The sequence below is a fragment of the Ixodes scapularis genome, unplaced genomic scaffold, assembly GCF_016920785.2.
Source record: "Ixodes scapularis isolate PalLabHiFi unplaced genomic scaffold, ASM1692078v2 ptg002869l_1__unscaffolded, whole genome shotgun sequence".
In the NCBI taxonomy this organism is placed as follows: Eukaryota; Metazoa; Arthropoda; class Arachnida; order Ixodida; family Ixodidae; genus Ixodes; species Ixodes scapularis.
Window position 1 is genome coordinate 762778 of NW_024610276.1, and position 22409 is coordinate 785186.

At 45.2% G+C, this 22409-nt stretch overlaps 1 protein-coding gene across 1 annotated transcript in view; it reads left to right on the forward strand.

Moving 5' to 3' along the window:
• The window catches only part of LOC115326133 (sodium-coupled monocarboxylate transporter 2), a 152904-nt gene extending 135101 nt beyond the window's left edge, over nucleotides 1-17803 (forward strand). Inside the window, exons 14-15 of the mRNA XM_040215995.1 lie at nucleotides 5519-5613; nucleotides 17723-17803. Of these exons, the coding sequence (XP_040071929.1) occupies nucleotides 5519-5613; nucleotides 17723-17803 (176 nt within the window). The remainder of the gene's footprint in view (nucleotides 1-5518; nucleotides 5614-17722) is intronic.
• The last annotated feature ends 4606 nt before the right edge of the window (nucleotides 17804-22409 follow it).

Genomic DNA, 22409 nt, shown 5'->3' on the forward strand with positions numbered 1-22409 from the left:
AAATATGCAGTCCTTCCTCGTTCTGTTCTCGTTATGTCCTTTTTTTCGCACGGTATCTGACAGAAAAGTGGGTGAGCGTCATGACGCACAATTAAAACGTAACCTAAAAATATTCGCTTTGGCAAGGGAAGTACACTGCGGAACTTGAAAGCTACTTGTCTTTCGAAGCGAAATGACGGAAACATACCTGGACAAACTTGATGCTACGCGAACGCCCGATGGCCTCTAGCCAAACGGCTCGCAAATCTTTACATGTGCAGGCCCCTTCTCCCTATCGAAAACATTGCTGGAATCACGATGACTGCACAGTTCATAGAGCAGCGGGACCGCTTTTACGGGAACCAACCTCCTTCTTTAGCATCAACACGCGCAAACGAGCAAATTAAGCCAGATCAAGCAACATAGTTGGCGTAGGACGCTAGGCCTAGGCCAGTCATGGCTACGAAAACAAGAACCCGCACAGCGCTTCCGAAGGTGTGTACTTGCGACAGTTGTCTGCTGCAAAATATATCGTTTGAGGATATCTTCCAATAAACACGTGGGTGAAGGCGAAACGACTCGCACTCATAAAAAAAAAGCGAGCTCGACAAGCCTCGGGGTGCGAAAAACGTTGGCCGCGAACGCCAACAGCCTTGTTTGTTATCGTTTGAACTCGAATAAAAAAAAATGCGTTCTCGTGATCTTCTTTTTTTAAACAATGACTCTATCAATATAGATTGTTTCTCAAACATAAAATGTATCGAATAAAAAATTACCGCGGCACAAAGAAGCAATTTTACAACGAATATTCCACACGTCAATCATATCTCCAATCAATGAGAGCCAAGAAATAGAGCGTAGTTAACTACGTTCCTGACCGGGACCTAGGGTCATCTATCTCCCCCTAAATTGCGCCTGACGGCGTAAATATTGCGCAATTTTTTAATTGAAAGAAAATACGTTTTTAGATAAACCAGTTAAAAATTTTTTCTTTATTTCTGTGTCTTTCAAATAAACCTATCCATTAGTTTGTGGCTGCCATTTTAGTGGTCATAAAATATAGGGTGACTCAAAGAGCCAGGCTCGACCTAATATGGGCCGTAAAAATCGACGCCTGAATGTAGCAATCTAATATATTCGTCGAAATTGTATTTCACAGGTCGGTTTTATCTTCTAAAAATACAGTGTATCTTCCGTTGTGTAAGAAATAGACCCAAAAAACCAGCAAGGGTGAACGGCAGACAGCGACGGAAACGACGGAGTGAAGTAGTGGAGCGCGCATGGCACACATATTCATAGATGGCGCTACCTCCTTATCGAGACTGCTCCAGAGAACCGTGGTAAATTAAAATTACCAAAATTGTGTATGTTGTGCACCTTGTGTTTAAAAATAAATGCAAACAATAAATATCAAACTTAAAGTAAAAATTAAAAAAAAATGAGAGCCGTTTACAACTCCCTGTAACACCGAATTAGAGCGCAGCTCTTGAGGAGGAGGAGGGAAGGGTACTTAGGGTTACCTGTTCTCGGGGCGGGGGGGGGGGGGGGGGTCATGTGACCTTGGGGGGTCACGTGACCCCCCAGAAAAAGTTTTCCGCTAGATTAAGCGGGGATTTTTTTCCGCTAGAGTTAGCGGGGAAATTTTTCTGCTAGACTTATCGGGGAAATTTTTCCGCTAAATCTAGCGGGAAAATTTTTACGCTAGATTTAGCGGAGAAATTTTTCCGCTAAATCTAGCGGGGAAATTTTTCCACTAGATTTAGCGGGGAAATTTACCCATAATGCACCGCGCGGTTACGCCGACGGCGACGGCGACGGCGACGCTGACGGAAACGGCGACGCCGACGCCGCTCAAGCCGGAAACTGGCCCTTAAGCGCTGCGCTCTAAAAACACGGTTGCATAACGACGGTGCTCTGGCTGACCGACGGATTTCGTCTGCGTGTCGTCTGTTTCTTTCGCTTTCAGCTACACCCACTGATCTCTATGAAGGTGCAGCTGCTGTAGCCACTATCATCCAACCGTGGCAGACAGCGTTGTGACAGTTGTGGTGGCAGGCTGCCATCAAAATGCCGTGGGTAATATTTAGGGTTCGGAGTTCTCGGTTTAAACCGATAAAAGCCGATAAAAGTACGCCGAATTCACTTTCGGAAATTCGGTTTTAACCGAAGAAGGTCAGCTTGTAGGTTCGGCATGTCTCGTCGTTATGATGGGAAAGAAAAAGAAGCGTGCTGAAAATTATGCCCGCGAATTCCGCGATTTTGAGGTGTGTCTTGACGGAAGTTGTAGCGAAGACCACGTATGTATATGTGCCGTTATTCTTTGAGTACTCACAAATATCACAGCTACAAGAATCATCTGATCCGGTGTCCGATAGTGTTTCTTTCATATTCACCGAAAAAAAAAACGGTAAACCTTTTTGGGAATAAATAAGTGCTCCCGAAGGCGGAGATTTTGAGCGAAATTATGTAGGTCGAGGTGCACCTCGACCTACGTAATGCAGCTCTGCCTACATAATTTCGCTCGAAATCTCCGCCTTTGGGAGCACTTTCACAAAAATATTTCTCTCCCCCTATCCATCCCTTTAGACAATCCAGCAAGTTTACACCATTCGCTAGCAAAGATCTGAATCTAGACCTATACGTAAGGGGAATTCAAAAAGATGTTTTGATGCATTGTAGACGCAAAGACTCGTACGGTAAAAAAAAGTAACCTAAAACCCGACGAGAAAAAAAGTCTGGAGAACCTTCAACAAAGGAATGACATTGTGATCAGGCCGGCGGACAAGGGAGGGGCCAGAGTTGTAATGAATACCGCCATGTATAAAACAGAAGCCCCGCGTCAACTCAGTGACCAACACTTTTATACCGCCCTAACTTCTAATCCGACTGCTAACTATGCAGCTACCATCGCCCGGGTCCTAAGGCGCTTGCATAAAGAGAACAAAATAGATGACCACCTCTTAAGCTTTCTCACTCCCACCACTGCAAAGCAGGACGCTTTTATCTCCTACCCGAAATTCACAAACCAGGAAACCCAGGCCGACCTATTGTCTCGTCGAATAGCACTGTGACTGAAAACTTATCAAATTTTGTAGACTACCTCCTTAAAGATCTCCCCGAAACTTTTAACTCATACATCAAAGAGACGACACACTTTCTAAATCTCAATTCTAATGTCGACTTTCCCCCAAACGCGCTATTGGTAACCTTAGATGTATCCTCACTGTACACCAACATACCACATGCCAATGGCATTCAGGCCACCGCTTCCGCCTACAACCGCAAAAAAGACAACCTTGTCAACTCCGAGACTCTCTCAAAACTTTTGGATTTAATACTAAACTAATAATTTCGAATTAGAGGACAACCATTATTTTCAAACTAATGGCACAACACTGGGTACAAAAATGGCACCAAACTACGGGAACGTATTCATGGGAGTTTTAAAGGACAGTTTCTTGGGACAATGCGCGCTAACCCCTCTCTTGTACAAACGATATATTGACGACCTATTTATAATTTGGCAGCACGGCCTTAGCGATCTACTTTCTTTCATTGAAAATTTTAACCAGTTTCAACCTACTATAAAATTCACAAGCTCTTATTCCCTCACAAGTAACAACTTCTTGAATGTCTCTGTGAAACTCGTAGATGGTGTATTAAGCACCACACTCTTCCGAAAATCAACCGATTCACAGCAATATCTCTCGTTCAAAAGCTCGCACCCCCGACATTCCAAAACAGCCATCCCTTATAGTCAACCCCTCCGATGCCGCCGAATCTGTTCAAACGATGACGATCTAGACGGAGATTTAGAACAACTCAGGGAGGCGTTCCGGGGACGTGAATACCCAACGGCCTTAGTTGATAACGCGATAGACAAGGCACGTGCAAAAGATCGTAATTTAATACTCTCTCCGGGCACCACGCGAAATGCACCCCAAAAATCCTGTGAACCTCACACTTACCTACAGAAATAACCTCCCAGCCATCCGCTCGATCTTAAGGAAACATCAGTGCTTGATAGAGCAATCGACTAAACTTAAAGAAATATTCCCCGACGCGCCCAGAGCGGTTTTCAAACGACCTCGAAACATTCGTGACAATCTCGTGCGTGCAAAACTAAATGAAGAAAGTCATTCAAAACCAACGGGATGTAGACCATGTGGAACATCTCCTTGCAAGATATGCCGTCAAACGCTTTCCACTAACATTGTATCTAGCACAAATTCGCACTTCCGTCAAACGATTAGCAGCGATGTCGACTGTGACTCAGACAATGTAATATACCTTATTGAATGTCAAAATGTAAAGAGCAGTACATTGGACAAACTAAATCCACGTTTCGTCAAAGATACAAAGGCCATAAGTCCAACGTTAGGTGCAAACCCGACCATCCAGTATCCAAACATTTCAGCCAGAATGGACATATAATAACGGAGGAAAAATTAGTCATCATACAGAGTGGCTTCAAGACTCAAACAAATAAAGAAATCCGCGAGTCGTTCCTAATTCATAAATTCCAGTGCAAAATTATCAAAGATTCGGGTACTCTGTCAACAATAGCAGCTTAAACAACCATCTGCCGCGACATCCCCGCCCTACTTAATTCTTTTTTTTTTCTTTTTTTTCTTCCTTCTTGGGTCTGGACGTACCAGCCCTCGGGGACAAGGAGGAAGAGGGCGCCACGACTCACTCACTGCACCGTAATTACCCAGGAATGCAGCTCCCGAACAAAATCCGCAACCTTAATCCCTCACCGCGACATCAGTGGACTCATCCCCCCTAGCGCTTCCCTCTCCCTGAAAGCCCCTTCTGCTACCAATGCACCGGCGAACGGAACCTACAATCGTCATGCCTCATCGCGCCAAGATTGGACTTTGCCCTCTGTGTTCCCCTTCCCTATAAGCTCCTTCATACCACCAGCGCACCTGTGAACAAAACCCAGAACCGCCTCCCTCATCACGACAAAATTGGACTCGTCTCCCCCGTGCTTCCCTTTCCCGTCAAACCCCTTCGAACTTTCGCGTTAACTAACCCTCTCCCTAGATATTTTATAAAACTAACCTACCGCGCCATATGGGCTCCCGTCCTGAAGAAGGCAGTGCCACTGCCGAAACGTCGACGGACGTCAGGCCCCTTTCTAATTTTTATTAATTTTTTTTTATTTTTAATTCTGTATTTTATTTTTCATTTAAAAATTTATTTTTGTAAGTTCTTGTGTGTTAACTTTGACCTTTACTCGGTCCTGCTTAAAAGTTTCTTTCCCGCGTAATTAGCGTTCTTGTGCCTAGTCTTCATTATTCCCGTAAATTAATACAACTTTTTTTCGGCACTTCACCGTTTTTTCTTGAATGACGTTTTTCGCCATTAAATTAGAATTTTATTTTTATCATCCTACGGCTGCTGTGTCTGCGCTCATTACTTTTGCCCATATATCACCGGAAGCATTTTTCAACATTCGTCACTCTTTACATTGGAGTAAAGTATAGGCACCAGGCACCATACCTGTGTCTTCACAACTGCTTTTTCCCTGCAGGTGGCGGACGGTACGCAAGCAGCCAACTGCGGTTTACAAGCGACGCCTTCATCCGGCTCTGGAAGAAATTTAATCTTCTACCGGACTCCGATTTAGTAAGATCTCTTTGTTTGTGCTTCTGCTGTATTCTTTTTTAGGGACGTTTTTTTTTTTGCTCCCATTGGTGACGTGCACGACTAAGAGCGTCGCTTTAGTTGCCATTCTTGATTGGTGAACGCCTTCAGATTAACGTTGTGTTTCTTAAAACGTACATTTATAATTTGAAAGATTACATCGAAACCTCTTGAGGAAAGTTATCCAAGTGCGATCGGTGTACAGCAGACGAGTATAAGGGGAAGAGGGAGGGGACTAAATGGAGCTTAGCGACCCCTGACTGGCAAAAACAGCCAACAAATGGAGGCAGCACGGACCCGGCGGTTAACAGCAGCTCAGAACCCGCCACCGCGCCAGAGCGAGCTCGCTGACTTTCGTAGTGCTTTCGTTGCGCATGCCTGCGCGTTCACACTTATGTTAGCGATGATAGAAAGCTCGTGGTGATGGCGGAGCTTCTAGTAGTATCGTAGCCTCCTCTATACTTACAAAGCCTGGCAGTTGGATGACGGAACCATAGAGTGCCCCGTCGCAGACTTGGAGCGGGAGGATCTGGTGGCACAGAGCATTTCTCGGGAGTCTGGTATTCAGCGCACAACTTTTGCAGCGGCGAAGACCCAAAACATGGTTTTCAAACCCGACGAGAAAAGAAGCGCTAGCCCGAGGAACACGAGAAGCACGAGAGGACATTCCATCGCTCGGGACAAGTGTGTTTCGGCGTCTCGTCGCAGCGGGGCGCCCATTACATGAGTCTTGTTCTGACACACTATCTTTTCACTTTTGGCGGCCGCGTCTCGTGGCAATCCGCGAGCCTTTTTTCAGTAGAGATGATGCTATATGGTAGTCTGGAGAACCTCTCCGAATTATAACCGACGCAAGCTTTTTAAGTGCTATATTGGTGAGTGCATAATTTTTTTTCTCGTTCTGAATAGAAGAGATTAAATGGAGATATAACAAATACAACCCATGTTTCTTCGAGTAATTTCAGCTAGATGTCGTCTACTTTTGGAGCGACCGTCCAGTTCCTGAGCAGTGTAGGCGGTAGCGCGTTACTTTTTTCGGTAACGTAGTAATTACGCACTGGTTACTTTTTAAGAGAATAACGGGTAACGTACTTACGTCACTTGTATTGAATAACAGGTAACGATGTTAGGTTGCTCATTACATCTTCCCAAAACATGAAAAGAGTACACCTAAATTTTTTTCGTGTTTTTACATCTCGTTTTACCTTAAGTCCAGACGCAGCCGATGCTACGAGCTGATAAACGAATCAGACAGCGTCCAAAGGGCACCGGTTTTGTTTCGGTACGTGTTCTGTATTCGTTGAACTAATCATAAACAAAGAAAAGGCCCAGTGAAATGCGCTTTTGAGGCTGCTTGAATTATCCCCTTAGCTCGTAGCGACGGCTGCTTCTGGACTTGTGCTGAACCGAAGTATAGGCGCCAAGGAATTAATTATTGCGCTGATTCTACATACCATAAACGTTTTGCCTCTCTTTTCCGCTCGCAAAATGTCACACTTTAGAAAAGAACCCTCCCCCCACACTCTTTTATCCAGGTTCAAAAAAACACTTTGGCCAGACAAACGCTCTTATCGTCAGTTCATAAATAAAAAGTAACGTAAACGTAACGTACGTTACTCTTCATTGGTAACTGTAACGCGTTTCTCTTATTTTAAAGTAACCTAGGTTGGTAACGCGTTTCTTTATTTCGCGAGTAGCGAATAACGTATTTTGTTACTTTTTTTCGGTAATGCCTGAAACACTGAAAGTCCCCTTAAGACAGCACCGCTGGGATCCCCCGAAGCAAAAGGGTTAGCCGCATATCCAAATACAAATGCAAAATGCCAGGGCCGCGCTGCCGCCATCTGTTGGTTCTTGCGCCAGCCTGAAGGTGCGCGGTTAGAAGAGGGGTGCAAGGCAGAGAAAACCAGATATCGTTGGTTTATTTTTTGTGACCTTTTGCTTAGCTGAGTTTGTTTTCTGAGAATATGATGGGGGGGGGGGGGGGGGTGTTTCACCCCCTTCAGGCACCTCTGAATCGTGGAGAAAAGTTACCAAGCGGAATTATGACGTTATCTTAAAAGCTCCAACCAGATTTGGGACCCGGCGTTGTTTCTAGTAAAACACAAGGTAACTCGCAACAATGCTTACAGCTCGCATTTAAGAAGGCTCAAGCGTCGCTACTCAAAGGACCAGTCTGTTTATGCAGGAAAAAGCGGCGGAGAAACTGCATCGTGACGTCGCCGGTGGGAGGAGACTAACCTCCATCGCCAACAAACTCCATCGAAAAAGAACTGCACCGTGACGTGTCCGGTGACGTCGCCGAACAGTGGCGATTCAGTTGAAACTACATAGTTTTTTTTTCTCCTACAGAGAATTTCCGAGAATCGCCGAGTGGGTTAGTGCACACCAGTTCGGAGCACGTGGAGCGAAAGCTCGCGCTGCAGAACCCAGGGATCCTGGGTTCAATCCCCACCCCTGCTGGTTTCGATCTGGATGAGCATCGTACCAGCGTGTGGTCGTTTATCACTACTGCGTGACGCACGTTAAAGACCCCGGGCTAGCAGTCGTACTGCACTGGCTAAATTGCTTATCTACAGTGGGTAACAATGCCGCCATGTTCAGGCAGACTAACCTCCTGCTGTATAAGCAACTAACGACAAATTTTACTTTTTGACTTTGTTTGACTGCGTTAGTGCAACTTCCCTCGTGCTGCACGAGAAAGAAAGACTTTCCTTCGGGGGTTATATTTTTGGAGAAGGAGGAAGCAAAAAAGAAGAAAAGAGAATATTTCTCATATCAAAGCTGGTTACAAGCTGTCCCACAAAACCTCATCTACGGCTGCTGAACTGGTGGCCGATTTATCATTCCAGTGCGTACCCAGTCACTGTGGTGTCATGGGTAACGAAATGGCTGACTCTATGGCTGCAAAGGGTCACGAATCTGCCCAAAAAGTCCTAGCACCATTTACAAAATCGGACGTCTGTTCAAGAGTGGCGATATTGGGGAAATCGGCCGCAACGAGCCTCCGGAAAGAGGATGTTAACCAAAGCTCCTCTCTAAAACATATTGACCCGCACTTACGGTTTCGAGTGCCTGGAGGCCTGAAGAGAAGACGGGAAGCGGTTCTCCATAGGATTCGGCTCAAGGTCGCCTACACTAACTATTACCTTCATCTTATGGGGAAATTAAAGTCCCCAAACTGCTCCGTATGTGGAACTATCGAAGATACTCAACACATTTTACTTCAATGTACAGGTTATGATGGTCAGCGAAAACTATTTTCACAAGACATTAGGAAGCCTCCGGGACCAGCCCTTACAATACAGCACTTCCTGGGGCCATGGAACAACGAAAACTGTGCTTTAAACACCACAAAGGCCCTCCTCCGTTTTCTTTCAGCAACAGGCCTGGATAAGAGACTCTAATGCTATGCACTGAACTCCCTTGTCCAAATGGTTGTGTGTGTGTTATGCGTGATTGTGTCTCTTTCGTTCTCTATGTTTCTTTTCCTCTTTCTTAACTCTGTGATATCCCTTACCCCTTTCCCACCAGAGTAGCCAATCAGGAGATTGTACTCCCGGCTAACATCTCTGATTTCCTCTTATTGCATCAATAAACCTCAAGTTGGGTTTGTAGTGGACGAGGAGGAAAAAGAAACTCAGTTGTTAGTCCCACGGTGTGTATGGTCTTTTTTTTTATGTGTATGTTTATTCTGGTTCAGCTCGCCTTACCTGAACTAGTTGCTTTAAAATAAAGTATATATCTCTCTCCCTCTAACTGAAGTTTGAAAGAACTGGCTTGCCTTTTCGCACAGCCAAATCGCCTATATGGCATCACGGTGTATGGGTGCACTCAATTGAAAACGCAATCGTGTTTAATCGTTTAAGAGTATTTAGAATATTTATCGATCACGCCGCTGAATGTGCATCACTCGAAGAACTTCCTTTTTGTGAGCGCCTTCTCTGCTTGAGTTTGCTGGAAACAGAGCCACTTCGATCCGAGGCAATGGATGATAGAGTTGGTGACATCAACAAGTACGCGACTCACAGAGCACTGGTGAACACCAATGTTTTCGTCGCTCCTGACGGTTCCCTGGAAGCCGCCAGCGGCGTCAAAGTGCAGAGCTGCGAGGACTTGTTGTTCGACCGCCAGCACACGGGGCCCTTCGCGACGCCGCTGGAGCTTTCCGCGAAGCTGGTCACACAGCCAGCGAGTCACCCCTTTGATCAGCCGGTATTCGCCCACAAACCTTGTGTCGCTCGTCTCAAAAGCACCCCGGTATCTCTAAAAACTCGATTTGCTGGCAAACCCAACAGTAGAGATGCATATGTTAGGTCGTTATCTTTTACGATGCAGAACGATCTCCGGCGTCGTCTTGATCTTTCACCTGCATCGTCAAAATGGTTAACTGCATCGTTAAAGTGCATCGTGACGACATTTTGGCCTCACAGCCAACTGCATCTTTTACGAGCATAGCTCGTACTGCATAGGGAAAAACTACATTTCAACGTCATGTCACGTGACCCGAGAGAATAGCCAATCAGTGCCCAATGCAGTTTTCTACATCATTAAGTTTGCGTTCCAGCATAGATAGACTGCTTGCTTAGAGGCTTTAACTTCAACATTCAGAAAGAGAAAAGGGGGGGGGGGGGGGGGGGGGGGAGGGCCAGTGCTAATCGGCGGGGGAAGGGGGGTCTCAGACTCCCCGCCGATTTTGAAGGGTGATCTGAGACACCCTACGTAGCTCAGGCCCCATCGGTAAAAACTCAATCATAGCGACACCATCTTGAAATCAGAAAATTTAGGATTTTCCTTATTTTTTGTTGAGTAGCCATCTCTGAAAGAGAAAAACTATGTTGTGAGTAACGATGTCGATTTTGTGTCGAGCAAAAAGCTGGATGTTTCAGGGACACTACGAAATGGGAGGGGGGGGGGGGGTGCAACGATTTTCAGACTTCGGTCAAAAATGTGTGGAAGTTGCCTTCTGACACTTCTGAATTAAAGAACAGAAAACCGATTTCGCCTGCGTGTCTTAGTGGTTGTGAATTAAAAAAAAAAAAAAATAGTGGCATTTCTGGCACCCCTCAACTCACTCCTAGTCTTCAGGGTCGCACCTGGTCCCCCTCCTATACTCCGCGACAACTTTTCTTGGCAATGTAGTGAAAGGTAAAGGCCCACGTCACCTCTCCCATTTTGAGTGTGCGCGGGTTCTCCTCCTCTCCCCGGAAATAGGGGAGGAGGAGAGCCTGCGTACACTCAAAATGGGAGAGGGGACGCGGTCCTCTACCTTCCACTGCATTGCCAAGAAAAGTTGTCGCGGAGTATAGTGATGTAATTGGGGGTGCCGTGTAGCTTCCCGTGTGCTGTCTCGGCAGACGCTTCCACTCCCTCTCTGTGCTGAAATTAGTGGGCGTTATGCTGGAGCATAGAGCCGAGCGATGTTACGTAAGCTTCTCGCCATAGTTCCTTCGGCTGCCACTCGCGCATGCAGGTGGGAGAAAAAGATCGACATTTGCTTTGCGAGTATGCAGCGGAATCGCGACAATTTTAATGAAGGAGATATTTTCTCTATCCTCGGGGACACGGTACACAACGTAAAAATGACGAGATGCAAATTCTTTTTATCTTAAAGTCATTGCACCCCCCCCCCCCCCCCCCCCCATCCTTTCAATTTTTCAATTTTTGACAAGAAAAATGACGGAAGTCTTCGTTGTTGGTCGGTTTTCTTTTCTGAGAAACATGCCGGGTTACGCATACGTTTTAATCAGGTCGGTTTTGGGGGCATCTAACTCGAGCCCCCTCCCCCCGCACATACACACACACACACACACACACAAACCCTCCCTCCTTTACCATAGTATAAAGAGGCCCTCCGGAACTTATGGGAGACTTTGAGCAAGGATGGAAGCTAAGGAAGCATGATAAGCAGATACATTTATTTCTGATCTCGAAAGTTGGTCGGCACTGGGCCGCTGTACCTTTTGACGTCCGCGTTCAGAGCATCACCCGGGTCACCTGTTCATTATTACAACTTAATCAGAGTCACATCATTCGCGCGGAGTGAATAAGGTACATTCCGAAATAACCACCCTTCAGCCGTCTTGTTGGTCAGAATTGTTGTTGACAATTGTCTAAAGATATATTTTACTGCTCTTGATAGGTAGAAAAAGTTTTTTTTTTTGTTGTTGTTGATGCCTAGAAGCGTTAAAACAATCCATATTAGGGCTAAAATATATCGCCTGAGCCTTCTGAAACATCTAAAGCACAGGTGGTCGCTATTTTAATTCCTAACTATCGCCTAATTCGCACGCTCTGCACTGAAAAACAAAATGGCATCACCCACACGGTAAACAGAGAATGTAATGTTCATACCCTGAAGCGCAGATTGCTGAGAGAAGCTGCAGGGTATCCCTTAAAACATTTGCAGTTTTTTTTGTTTGTTTTTTTGCTGCAAAAATAAATTACGCATTGCCGAACGCTCAGTTTACGTCCAAGGGTAGCGCCAGAGGTCCCAGATGCCAAAGTTGCAGCGCGAACCGATATCTTGTTTAAAAGTAATAAGTTATTTTTCTGAAAATTTCAATGGGAAAATAGAGCTCATTTTTGCCCGTTTTCGGTTACTGGTTCCACAGAGCTCCGGCGGCCACCATCTTCCCAGTGACATTTTTAGAAAATCGCTTATAACTTATGAATAAGATATCAGCTTGGGTTGACACTTTAGCATCTGGTTTGTACTTTTAGCACTACCTTTAAGTGGAGAATGAGCGTTGGGGGATGCGTAGTTTGTTTTGGCGGTTAAAATAAAACCCTGTCCATTTATTTTGGGGACACCCAGTAGAGCGGACGTTTTCATTGGTCGCAATGATTGGATCGCCGTTTTTCCAACGGGGAGGCATATGGAAGGCAATTATTGATATGGTCATACTGATCAATATACACCAAAATATTGGGTGATGTAATTTTTGCAGGTGCGAGGTCACTTTTTTTTCTAATGTTATTCACGTGAAGATAGGTCATAGCGTGGACTCGATCGAGACGTTCATTTGTTGTGGAAGGTTAATTGCCATTTTCCCGCAGAAAGTAATATGATTCCCGGACAATACAGATTCCCAAATTTTGACACCATATTAAAACTTAGGCCAAATTACCGTTACGAAACTTCAAAACAAATGTTTAGAAACCAAGGACCTTTGAATACAAGTGTTCACGTCCAAAATAGTTTACCTAGAAGAAAGCAACACGGACGATATATTGAACCTTTTGAGGCGATACAGCTTGGCGTGAAGAAATAAAAAGGAGTAAAAATAAAGATATGGAGAGTGGAGGCAAGCTGGTGGCAGATGATTTTAAGTCGCCTGAGGCGATTATGTTAAGTACTCACAAAGTTCTCTGCCTAACGTTTTTGGCCTTTTGCATTCGAGTGTCTTTGATTTTCATAACACGGTCTGATGCGATTGAACACCGTGTTGAAGTGTGGACCTTAACCGGATGATAATAGAGAGTTTTAGAATAGCGTAAAGACCCTTCCGTCAGCACTGCGTATAACGCACGCTAGCTGTCGACGTAACGTTACGGAGCGCATTGAACGCGCACTTTTAGTATAGCGGGAGGCAAACGCATACGTAACGATACTTAGACTTACAGCGGCATCTAGATGTGCTCCTACGAACTGCCCCTAAACAATCCAAGGCGGGTATTGGGTAACGGCAAATTAGCACTGCGAATATCTTCGCTTTGCTACGAAGTGCCTGAATCTCTTCCAAGTTGCCTGTTGTGAACGTGTTTTGTCTTTTTCTTTAGGGCTGTGCGACCAGCAGTTTGATGTATAGTTCGTTCCAGTGTGTTGCGGGATCCCTACTCTCTTATGTTGGTCTCGTCATTTACTTGGAAGTAGGCAAGCAATACGTCGGACCACCCGCGTACCGACTGCAGAAAAAACACCTTTTTGGGTTCGACGGCGCTGCCAACGTTCTTGGCTACCGACATTCATCTTTGAGGGCGCTCGAAAGGGTTGGTCGCGTTGATTTCTTTGAGGAGGTTGTGGGGCGCCTGTCAATACCACCCAATCAGACCAGGTTCCACTCGCTCCGAGGAAGTCACACGGGGAAGCGCTACCACTGGGAGAAGGTTTTGTCTGTACTTAAGTTCAGAGTCCGATGAAGAGGAGGCCAAGGCTGTCTAGTGGTCCGGGTCTTCAGTTGGAGGCCTTGCTCGGCATCGGCTCTTTCGTCTGTTTCCAGCTCCGAACTCCACGTGTCCTCGACAGCCACGAGCCTCGCCCTTTTCCTCTTCTACTTTCTCTTTTTTGCCTCAAGGTTGAGGTCATCTTCAATGGTGAAGCGAACCCGCACAACGCGCGTAGCACTTCCACTGGTTTGCCTCCCCGTCGCCATTTTCCAAACAGGAGTAGTCTCGCGCTTTCCCGTGAGCGACGTGAGCAACGAGAATGGCATGCAGGGGACCGCCACGTACGCTCCCAAAAAGCGATAGCGAGCGTACGTACGCATAGCTCGCCGCAGTACGTAAGTATGGCTCATGCGCAGTATGGAGGACGCAGCCTTAACGCTAACGTAGGGGGCTTACGTTTGCTGCTATACGTATTACTAAACCTCTCTAGTGTCAACTCCAGTTCCAATGTCGTTGTTCTTTCTTTTTTTATAAGGTGCGGTATCAACGTTTTCTTGGGAAAACCTTTATTCCATGAATGAAATAAAATTATTACAAACACCTTAGTCAGACATCTGTTGACCAAAAAAAAATCTGGAAAAGATATAACTTACAGTTAAAATTCAAGTCATGTAAAATTCTAAAAATCGGAAGAATTAAACATTAGCAAGTCAATGGTATAAATGTTGTAATACTAACGGTTCCAAACTGAGCTAACGTCTTAAAGGGGCCATGAAACGAATTTTGGGTTGGGATGAATGATTTTAAATTGGGACTTTACTAATTGCATATCGTTTTGTTGGCCAAAAGAAAGAGGCTAGAAACTCAAAAGCCAGCTTTTCGGTACGAACGTTTGAAAATATAGTGGACTATTTTGTACCTTCCTGCCTTCGAAAGGTCTCCGCCTTTTCACTATGATACATCCGCGGTTCCAAAAGCGCGTCACCGGCGCCAAACTGACGCCAGCAGAGCCCAGCTCACGCACTGGACACGAGAAATGCGTCACTCGGATGTATGCGCTCGTCAACATATCAACCCGTCGACGAATATTTGGATTCGCGTTCGTGACCAATGAGTGCCCTGACGGAACTTATTGTCACTGGGGAATGACGAGTTCTATTGTGTGCATAAAAAGCACGGTGGAACCTAGGAGTCATCGCACCGGTGCCGAAGGAATGTCACGACCACGTGATTTCAGAATTCGCATTTGAGTTGAGGATTAAAGCTAAGGAGGAAGAAGTAGGAAAATTGTTTCATGACCCTTTTAACTTAGTTGAACGTCGACCACTCATTTTGTATTAATTTTTAATCTTACACATTTGGAAGGAAATAAATAAAAAAGAAGAGCATAGAGTTTTACTACAAAAACATCGGTTCACGGTTTTTGTGTTGCCAATTAAAATTGCAATAAAAATTCAGTGTTTATGTTTTGCTTGCTTATGACGAATCCGCGTTAGGAACTCGGCCTGTCTTTAGATATTGACAATCCTTGAAATATGCTTTTTTATAAGCTAAAGTATTTAATTGATATTTACGTACCATCAAAAATACTGTGGTCAAGGCAGAATAAATATAAGCCCTGGGTAAATTGCAAACTAAGGGCCGTCGTAAAAAAAAAAAAAAAGGCGTGCTTATTTAAGATATTGTAAACCCTAACTAACCCTCGAGCATCTCAGACAACTAAAACAATTAAATAATACATAAAAACACCAGTTAGAAACGGAGAAAGAAAGCTTCGATAATTCTCTGGAACACCGCCTGAACAAATCCTAAAGCTGTTTGTAAATATATCAGGAAATACAGGAAGAAAGTGGCTGGTATACCGCTATTTGGTAGTAATTGCAGATTGTGTTTTGATGACATTTAGAAAGCAGTGTACTTCAATAATTACTTCCAATCAATTTTCTCCGAACTAATGCCGAACGGGCAACAGTAGTACCTGGCTGAGCCCTTATCTCCAATGGCGAACATTGAAACAAATGCTGACCAAATCCGGGGCCTCCTTAACGTGAGCCCAGATTAGGCTGCTGGTCCTAACGAAATTCCGAATCGCGTCTTAAAGGAATGCGACGACGTTGCTTCTTGTTTTCTTTTCATTTTGTTCACAAAGTCCTTGTCATTTTCAAATCTACCTGCAGAATGGAAGGTACGCAGCGTTGTGCATGCCTGTGTATAAGAGCGGTTCTAAGAGTAAAGTTGAAAACTACCGACCTATATCCCTTTTATCTGCCTGTTCAAAACAGTTAAAGCATATAATATATAACTTTAATCAATCATTTGAACGCAAACATGTATTTTTCTCCCGTCCAGCATGGTATTCGAAGCGGCGTTTCGCGCGAAACACAATTATTAGAATGATTTCCTGATCTAGTGTCCTCATACGATACACGTTCCGAGGTGGATTGCGCCTTTCTTGATGTTAGAAAAGCGTTCGACTCAGTTTCAGTCGAATTAATCTTACTTAAATTATCCTCAATAAATATTCCAGGTAATGTATTATTATGGTTTAAACAGAACTTTGCTGAGGGAAAATAGACCTTTGTAGTACAAAGTAAAAACTCAACGTACGTGAACGTCACTTCAAGATTTCCGGAGGGATCATTTCTAGGTCCCCTTTTATGCTCTGATTACATTAACAATATCACCGAGGGCATAAATGCAGAAATTCAAATATTTGTCTTTATGCCAACGATTCTGTGGCTTATCGATCTGTCGGTGATTCTTATAATAGACTGCATTTCAGGGCGGTGTCAAATGGAGCACATAAAACTAATTAACTAAACATTAATGAATGCCATCATGAGTGCTTTACAAAACAGAAAATGAACGGCTGCTTCATTCGTACAAGTTACCACCTCACTGAAACTAAGCTCACTGTTACCCCAGAGGTAAATTATGTTGGGGTACATTTTACAGAACAGTTATTTTGGCAGTCTAATATTATTCAAATCACCGCTAAGCCATTGTATATGTTGCATTTTTTTAGGACGCAAGTTTCGAAACTGCCTTCCCAAAGTTAATTAGACACTATATATGACGAATATAGGGCCCAGTCTTGAATACACTAGTGTACACTGGGATCCAGAAACACAATACCTTTGTAATGACCTCAAAGGAGTAAACAACAGGACCGCAGGATTCGTGTTCGGAATTTATGACCAGACTGTATATCATCTCGAGTTGCTCAAAAGACTCTCTCAGATGCAAACTGCTAAAATGCCTTAGGTTCGCGTTATGTCTAAGACGCTTTTCAAATATATGTAACAACAGTACGGGCATAGAAAAGGAAGATTTCTTCAACCTCCGCACTTCATCTCCCCGCAGGGTAGACCATCACATAAAGGTTCACGAATATTCATATTCGAATAGTCCTTTTTCTTTTTACCACTCATCAATGGAGCTGCCTAACCGAGTCGCGAGTCACGTTATCATCAAACACTGTTTTTTTTTCAGATTTATTGACGAGTGCTTGAATCTGGTCACCTGATTGTGTCAACTTTATTATTCAATGTATAATTATTTTTATTTGTATTGTTCCTAACATTTGTACATTTTTCTGAATAAACCTAGATTTTTTACTCTTTGTTTTTCACTTCATTTACCCCCCCCCCTCTTTCCTCTTTTTCTGTGATGCCTTTGGGCGCAGAAGGATATATTGAATAAATATACAAGTGAATAAACACTGGGTAGGTGTGTTCTACTTTATTCTCATTTCGTTTCCCCATGTCTTCCCTCGTTATTTGAACATTTAGAAATTTAAAGTAACAGCCTCATCTCCACTATAACGAAAAAGATTACATAATATGAATGCCCCTCAGAAAGGATTTTTACATCTTAGAGCTTCAACCCTCTGAATTTAGTTGTTCAGATTCAACGAACCAACCACGCGATGTCCCAATAAGACTAAAATAAAAGCTTCCTTTTTTTTTTTCTTTTTTTGCAGGTGCCAGAAGTTGCAAAGGAGAAGGATGACTGTCTGGAGCTCTGCGACTTAACGAAGGCGGGCAACAGCGTCACCTTGTAGTCCTCTAGATCATGAGTACTGCCTAGGTTGGCTCAATGTCCCTCTGTTGAGGGTGATGCCACCAATTTTAGTACCCGATGCCGACAGCACGCGCTCAAAGGGAAAACACAAAAAAAAAACAAGAAAGAAATCTAAAAAAAACAAAATGTCGCCGTAGCACAGTCAGTTCCACGAGCGCGTGCAGGGGCACGATATTTCACGTACTTCTGAACACAAAGAAAAATAAACGTTCGGAACAAATTGGCAAGATTTCCCCACCCTAAGCAAAGCACACATGAAGGCACTCTAGTCCTGCCTATGCCACGGTGGCAGAAACATGTGTTTCTTCCACTGTCTTCTATGCTCTCCCTCAGAGCCGTGTATAGAGAGAGTTTGGTCAATGGGAGGGCCGGGCAGAGCGAGGGCGTGCATGGGTATATGGTTTTAATAGGCGCGTAAGAGTTAAATGTAGTAGCCCTTCAGGTTGAAAATAAGGTGCACGTGATGTTTCGATCATGTTCATGCAGAAAGATGCAAGATGTGTTTTGCTCTGACTAAGTGTGATCGCTCGGACGGAACATTCGCGGTCCCCGGCGCCTGGCGTACGGGCTATCTCAATCGTTCCGCTAGTCGCACTCTTCCACCATGATTTTGGATGCCCTTGATTGCAACATCACGTGTACCATAACCATATTTTCAATCACAGAGATTTGTTCCTATGCACTTATTAAGTTTGTTTCTCGTGACCGCCGCCAGGATATTATTTCAGGCTTCCGGTTGGCCACATCCGAATTTTTGAAGACACCCCGGAACACACCCAGCCCTCTTTCGGCCAATGGCGCCCTCTAATTTGTCTCCTGTAATTCCCAATGAATGGCCAAACTCTCTACATATACGGCTCTGCTCTCCCTCACAACCATCCACAGTGCAGACAAGGGCTCAGGCGCATGAGCCTAGCTCCCTGGTATACCTTTGTTTGTAGCAGAATTCACGCATTGAACCATAGCCTCCTATATACGTTTTCTGTTTCCTGTCGTTCACAGTCACGTGGGTTCCGTATCTGGTTCGCAGGACGAAAAAATAATAAGGCATTTTAACCTGGAATATGTGAGGAAATATAGGCCATACAAAACAAAAATCTGTGACAATCACGCATTTTTTTGTGAACACCTTCAGTGGCGTCGAGAGATCAGAACAATGTTTTACCGCATGACAGAGGTGACGACATTCAAGATGGCTGCGCCCTTGTGGAAAAGGTGTATATTCTGACAAAGCCAGGCAGATCGCCACGAGAAGTGGCTGCCGAAATAGAGAAGGTGGAGCGACAGACAATTGATGAGAGGATGATGATGATAATGATGATGATGCTTGTGACTGTCCCCTTTGAAATGGGTTGTCACGGATGTCGTGTCCAAGCCATGTACCTTTCACTTTTAACGCGTTTCTCTACTTTTCCACTAATTTTCTAGTCGTCGCTTTGTGGCGTCGACAATCCATCCATCTGTGGTGTTCCCGTGATCTGTTCATGAATGGAAGCCCAGTGCCTGCGGTAGTAAGGGAAGCACTGGGGCCGATGCCGCTGGTGGACCGAGTGCCGCCTGTGTGACTGCCGCAGTCTGTCTGGCCCGGCGTGAGTTGTTTTGGCTAGGCACCTTGTTGTGTACGCGCAGCGCCTCATCCCATCATGGCGTCATGGCGGTGCAATGCAGGACTAGGAGAGCAACGTGACTGGCACCCTGCTGCGGCGAGACGCCGAAACACTCTTCTCTTGAGCGAACAAAAGTGTTTCGGGTCCTCGGTGCTGCAAGAGTTGTGCGCTGACGTCCAGGTTTTCCGAGATTTGGCTTTTTGATTCCCTGTGCTACCAGATCCTCGCGGTCAAAATCTGCGACTGGGCACTCTATGGCTCCCTCGTCGAACTGCCAAACTTTGTGAGTATAGTGCAGGCTGTGATAGAACTCAAATTCCAAAACCACATGCTCGAGTCTTTGTCAGCATTGCAGCAGATGTTTGTAGATGATCTACAGAATGGCTTAATGTGAATTCACAAAAAAATGTTTTGTATGTGATAGTTACAGATATTAAAGAAAGTATGATTATTTACACAATTAGCAAAAAAATCAACTCTATCCCAGAGTTGGGAAACGTCACTTTGTCGTAACCCATAACTTCCCCAAACGACGATTTGCGACGAGAAAGTTGAGTAGTGCCACTAAATAAACTCGGCTTCAGAGTAACGACACTTGCCCATATTGTTTCTTAAAATTATGGTTGCCAGTTATCTTAATGTTTATCTGAAAGTGCAGAAAACGATTTTCTGTCCTCCACAAATGCTTAAACAGCTCGCGAGAAACCAAAGCAAAATCACATGAGCTTCCGAACACCGAATGAAATGCTGAGAAAGTCGAACTTTTGAGTCATCATGATCGGCAGTTGCGTCTTCTCCGTACAAGCCCGAAAGTGGCGGCGCTTACAACAATGTCGGGAAACAGACTGCCGATACTGTAACCGCTCATTCACACTGGAAGCGGATCCGCGTTCGCAAAGCGGTTGCGAACGCGGTTGTATAAAGATTCAGTGCAATTGCACGCGCACTCCATGACATCAAGTGCGCGTGCAATTGTTCTGGATATTTATACAACCGCGTTCGCAACCGCTTTGCGAACGCGGATCCGTTTCCAGTGTGAATGAGCGGTAAGCGCGGCTCATTTAGAGGCTCTAGTTAAGAGCATTCATTGCCCTCCTAGGAACAATCTGGACAGCATTGACTCTTAAGCGGGTTTCACATGCAGCGATTTTGGCCCTAGAGCGGCGCGATTTCTGCCGTCGCGGCGCTCTGACAAGCCGCAGCGGCTGCGTGGCCCGGTTCCACCAGGTTGGAAATTTTTAGCTGCGGCAGAGCGGCAGCTTTCGCGCTGGCCACTCACAGCGCAGCGGGAAATCACATGGCAGGAGGAGAAACATTGCGGGAAATCTGGAGCATAGGACGACGGCGTTTTGACGTCCTTGAAGCAGACGACAAGTAGAGAAAGTAAGCAAGCGACTGGTTTGCGGTTTCTTTTTTTTTTTTTTTTCTGGCGGGTGGAGCTTCTTTGCTTCAACAGTCGCGTCGGCGCTGTTCAAGAGATTATGGACCAGGGGGATTGCTGTCGCCTTTCTCAAAATTTGTTTTCTGAATAAAATACGCGGCTATCTTTTACTTTCCTCGCCTGAGTACCAACTGTGGCGAGCGCAATAGACCCTAATCTGAAGCTGCTTGTGCGAGCGCTAGTGAGAAAAACAAAAGAACTGAGCGACATTGACGTGTCTTTTCCAACACAGATAGTTACACTAAGTAAGACAAAATGGGGGGGGGGGGGGGGGGGGGGGTATCACGCCAGCTCAGTGAACTTCTTATCAGTCTCGAACCGTCACGTTCTTTGGGATGCGCAGCTCAAAGAATCTAGGAACAATGGGACCAAAAGGAAACTCTGAGAAGAGGCGACTGAGGCCGTGAAAGTGATCAACAAGACCGGTATGAAACCACCGCAGTACTACGGGAGGTTCGGGTCCAGGAGGCTCGGGTCGGACATATCAGTTGGAGCTTGAAAAAGTTTGTAAAAAACAAAAACAAAACAAACAAATAAGACCAAGGTTTATTTAGTATTTTAGCGCTTTTTTTTTTTTATTAAGGTAAAATTAAAAGGGAAACTGAAAACTTAGGCATTAAAAATGATGTTAGAAGCCGCTGTAAACGACTGTGCGCTAAAGCCCCTCGATATGCTCGCGTTTTAATAAGGGACTGTGCGCATCTGCTTGCTGCAAGCAATATTAGCCATTGCGACGGCAGAAAACACTCATGTGAAATGAAGCGGGTTTCACATGCAGCGATTCCACAGCCGAAATCGCTGCCGCTAGCGGCGCGGCGGCACGGATCGCGAGGTTTCATTTCACATGAGCCTTGTCTGCCGTTGCGATGGCCAATGTTGCTTGCAGCAAGCAGATGCGATCACCTTTCGAAGCCTCAGTCTCCTCTTTCAGAGTTTCTCTTTGGTCCCATTGTTTCTAAATGTTTTGAGCTGCGCGTCCCAAAGAACCCGACGCATTGACACTCCACTTATAAGCAGTTCATTGAACTGGGCGCGATACATTTTCTTACTTGGTGGACGATCTGTGTTAAAAGAGACACGTCAATGTCGTTCAGTTCTTCATCGTCTTTTAATTTTCTCGCTAGCGCTCGCACGAGCCGCTTCCGATTAGCGTCTCTTGCGCTCGCTACACTTGGTACTCAGACGAGGAGAGTTAAAAAGAGCCGCGTGTTTCATTGAGAGAACAAATTCCGAGGAAGGCGACTGCAATCTCCCTCCTCCATAATCACCTTAACAGTCCCGACGCCACTGCTGAAGCAAATAACCTCGACCCGCCGGAAAAAAAGAAACCGCCAACCAGTCGCTTGCGTACTTTCTCTGCTTGTCGTTTGCTTCAAGAACGTGAAAATGCTGCTGTTCTATGCGCAAGCTTGACCTTCTGTAACGTGATTTCCCGCCGCGCTGTGAGGGCCAGCAGGGAAGCCGCCGCTCCGCCGAGGGGGAAAAGTTTTTAACCTGGTGGAACCGTGCCGCTCAGCCGCTGCGGCTGGCCAGAGCGC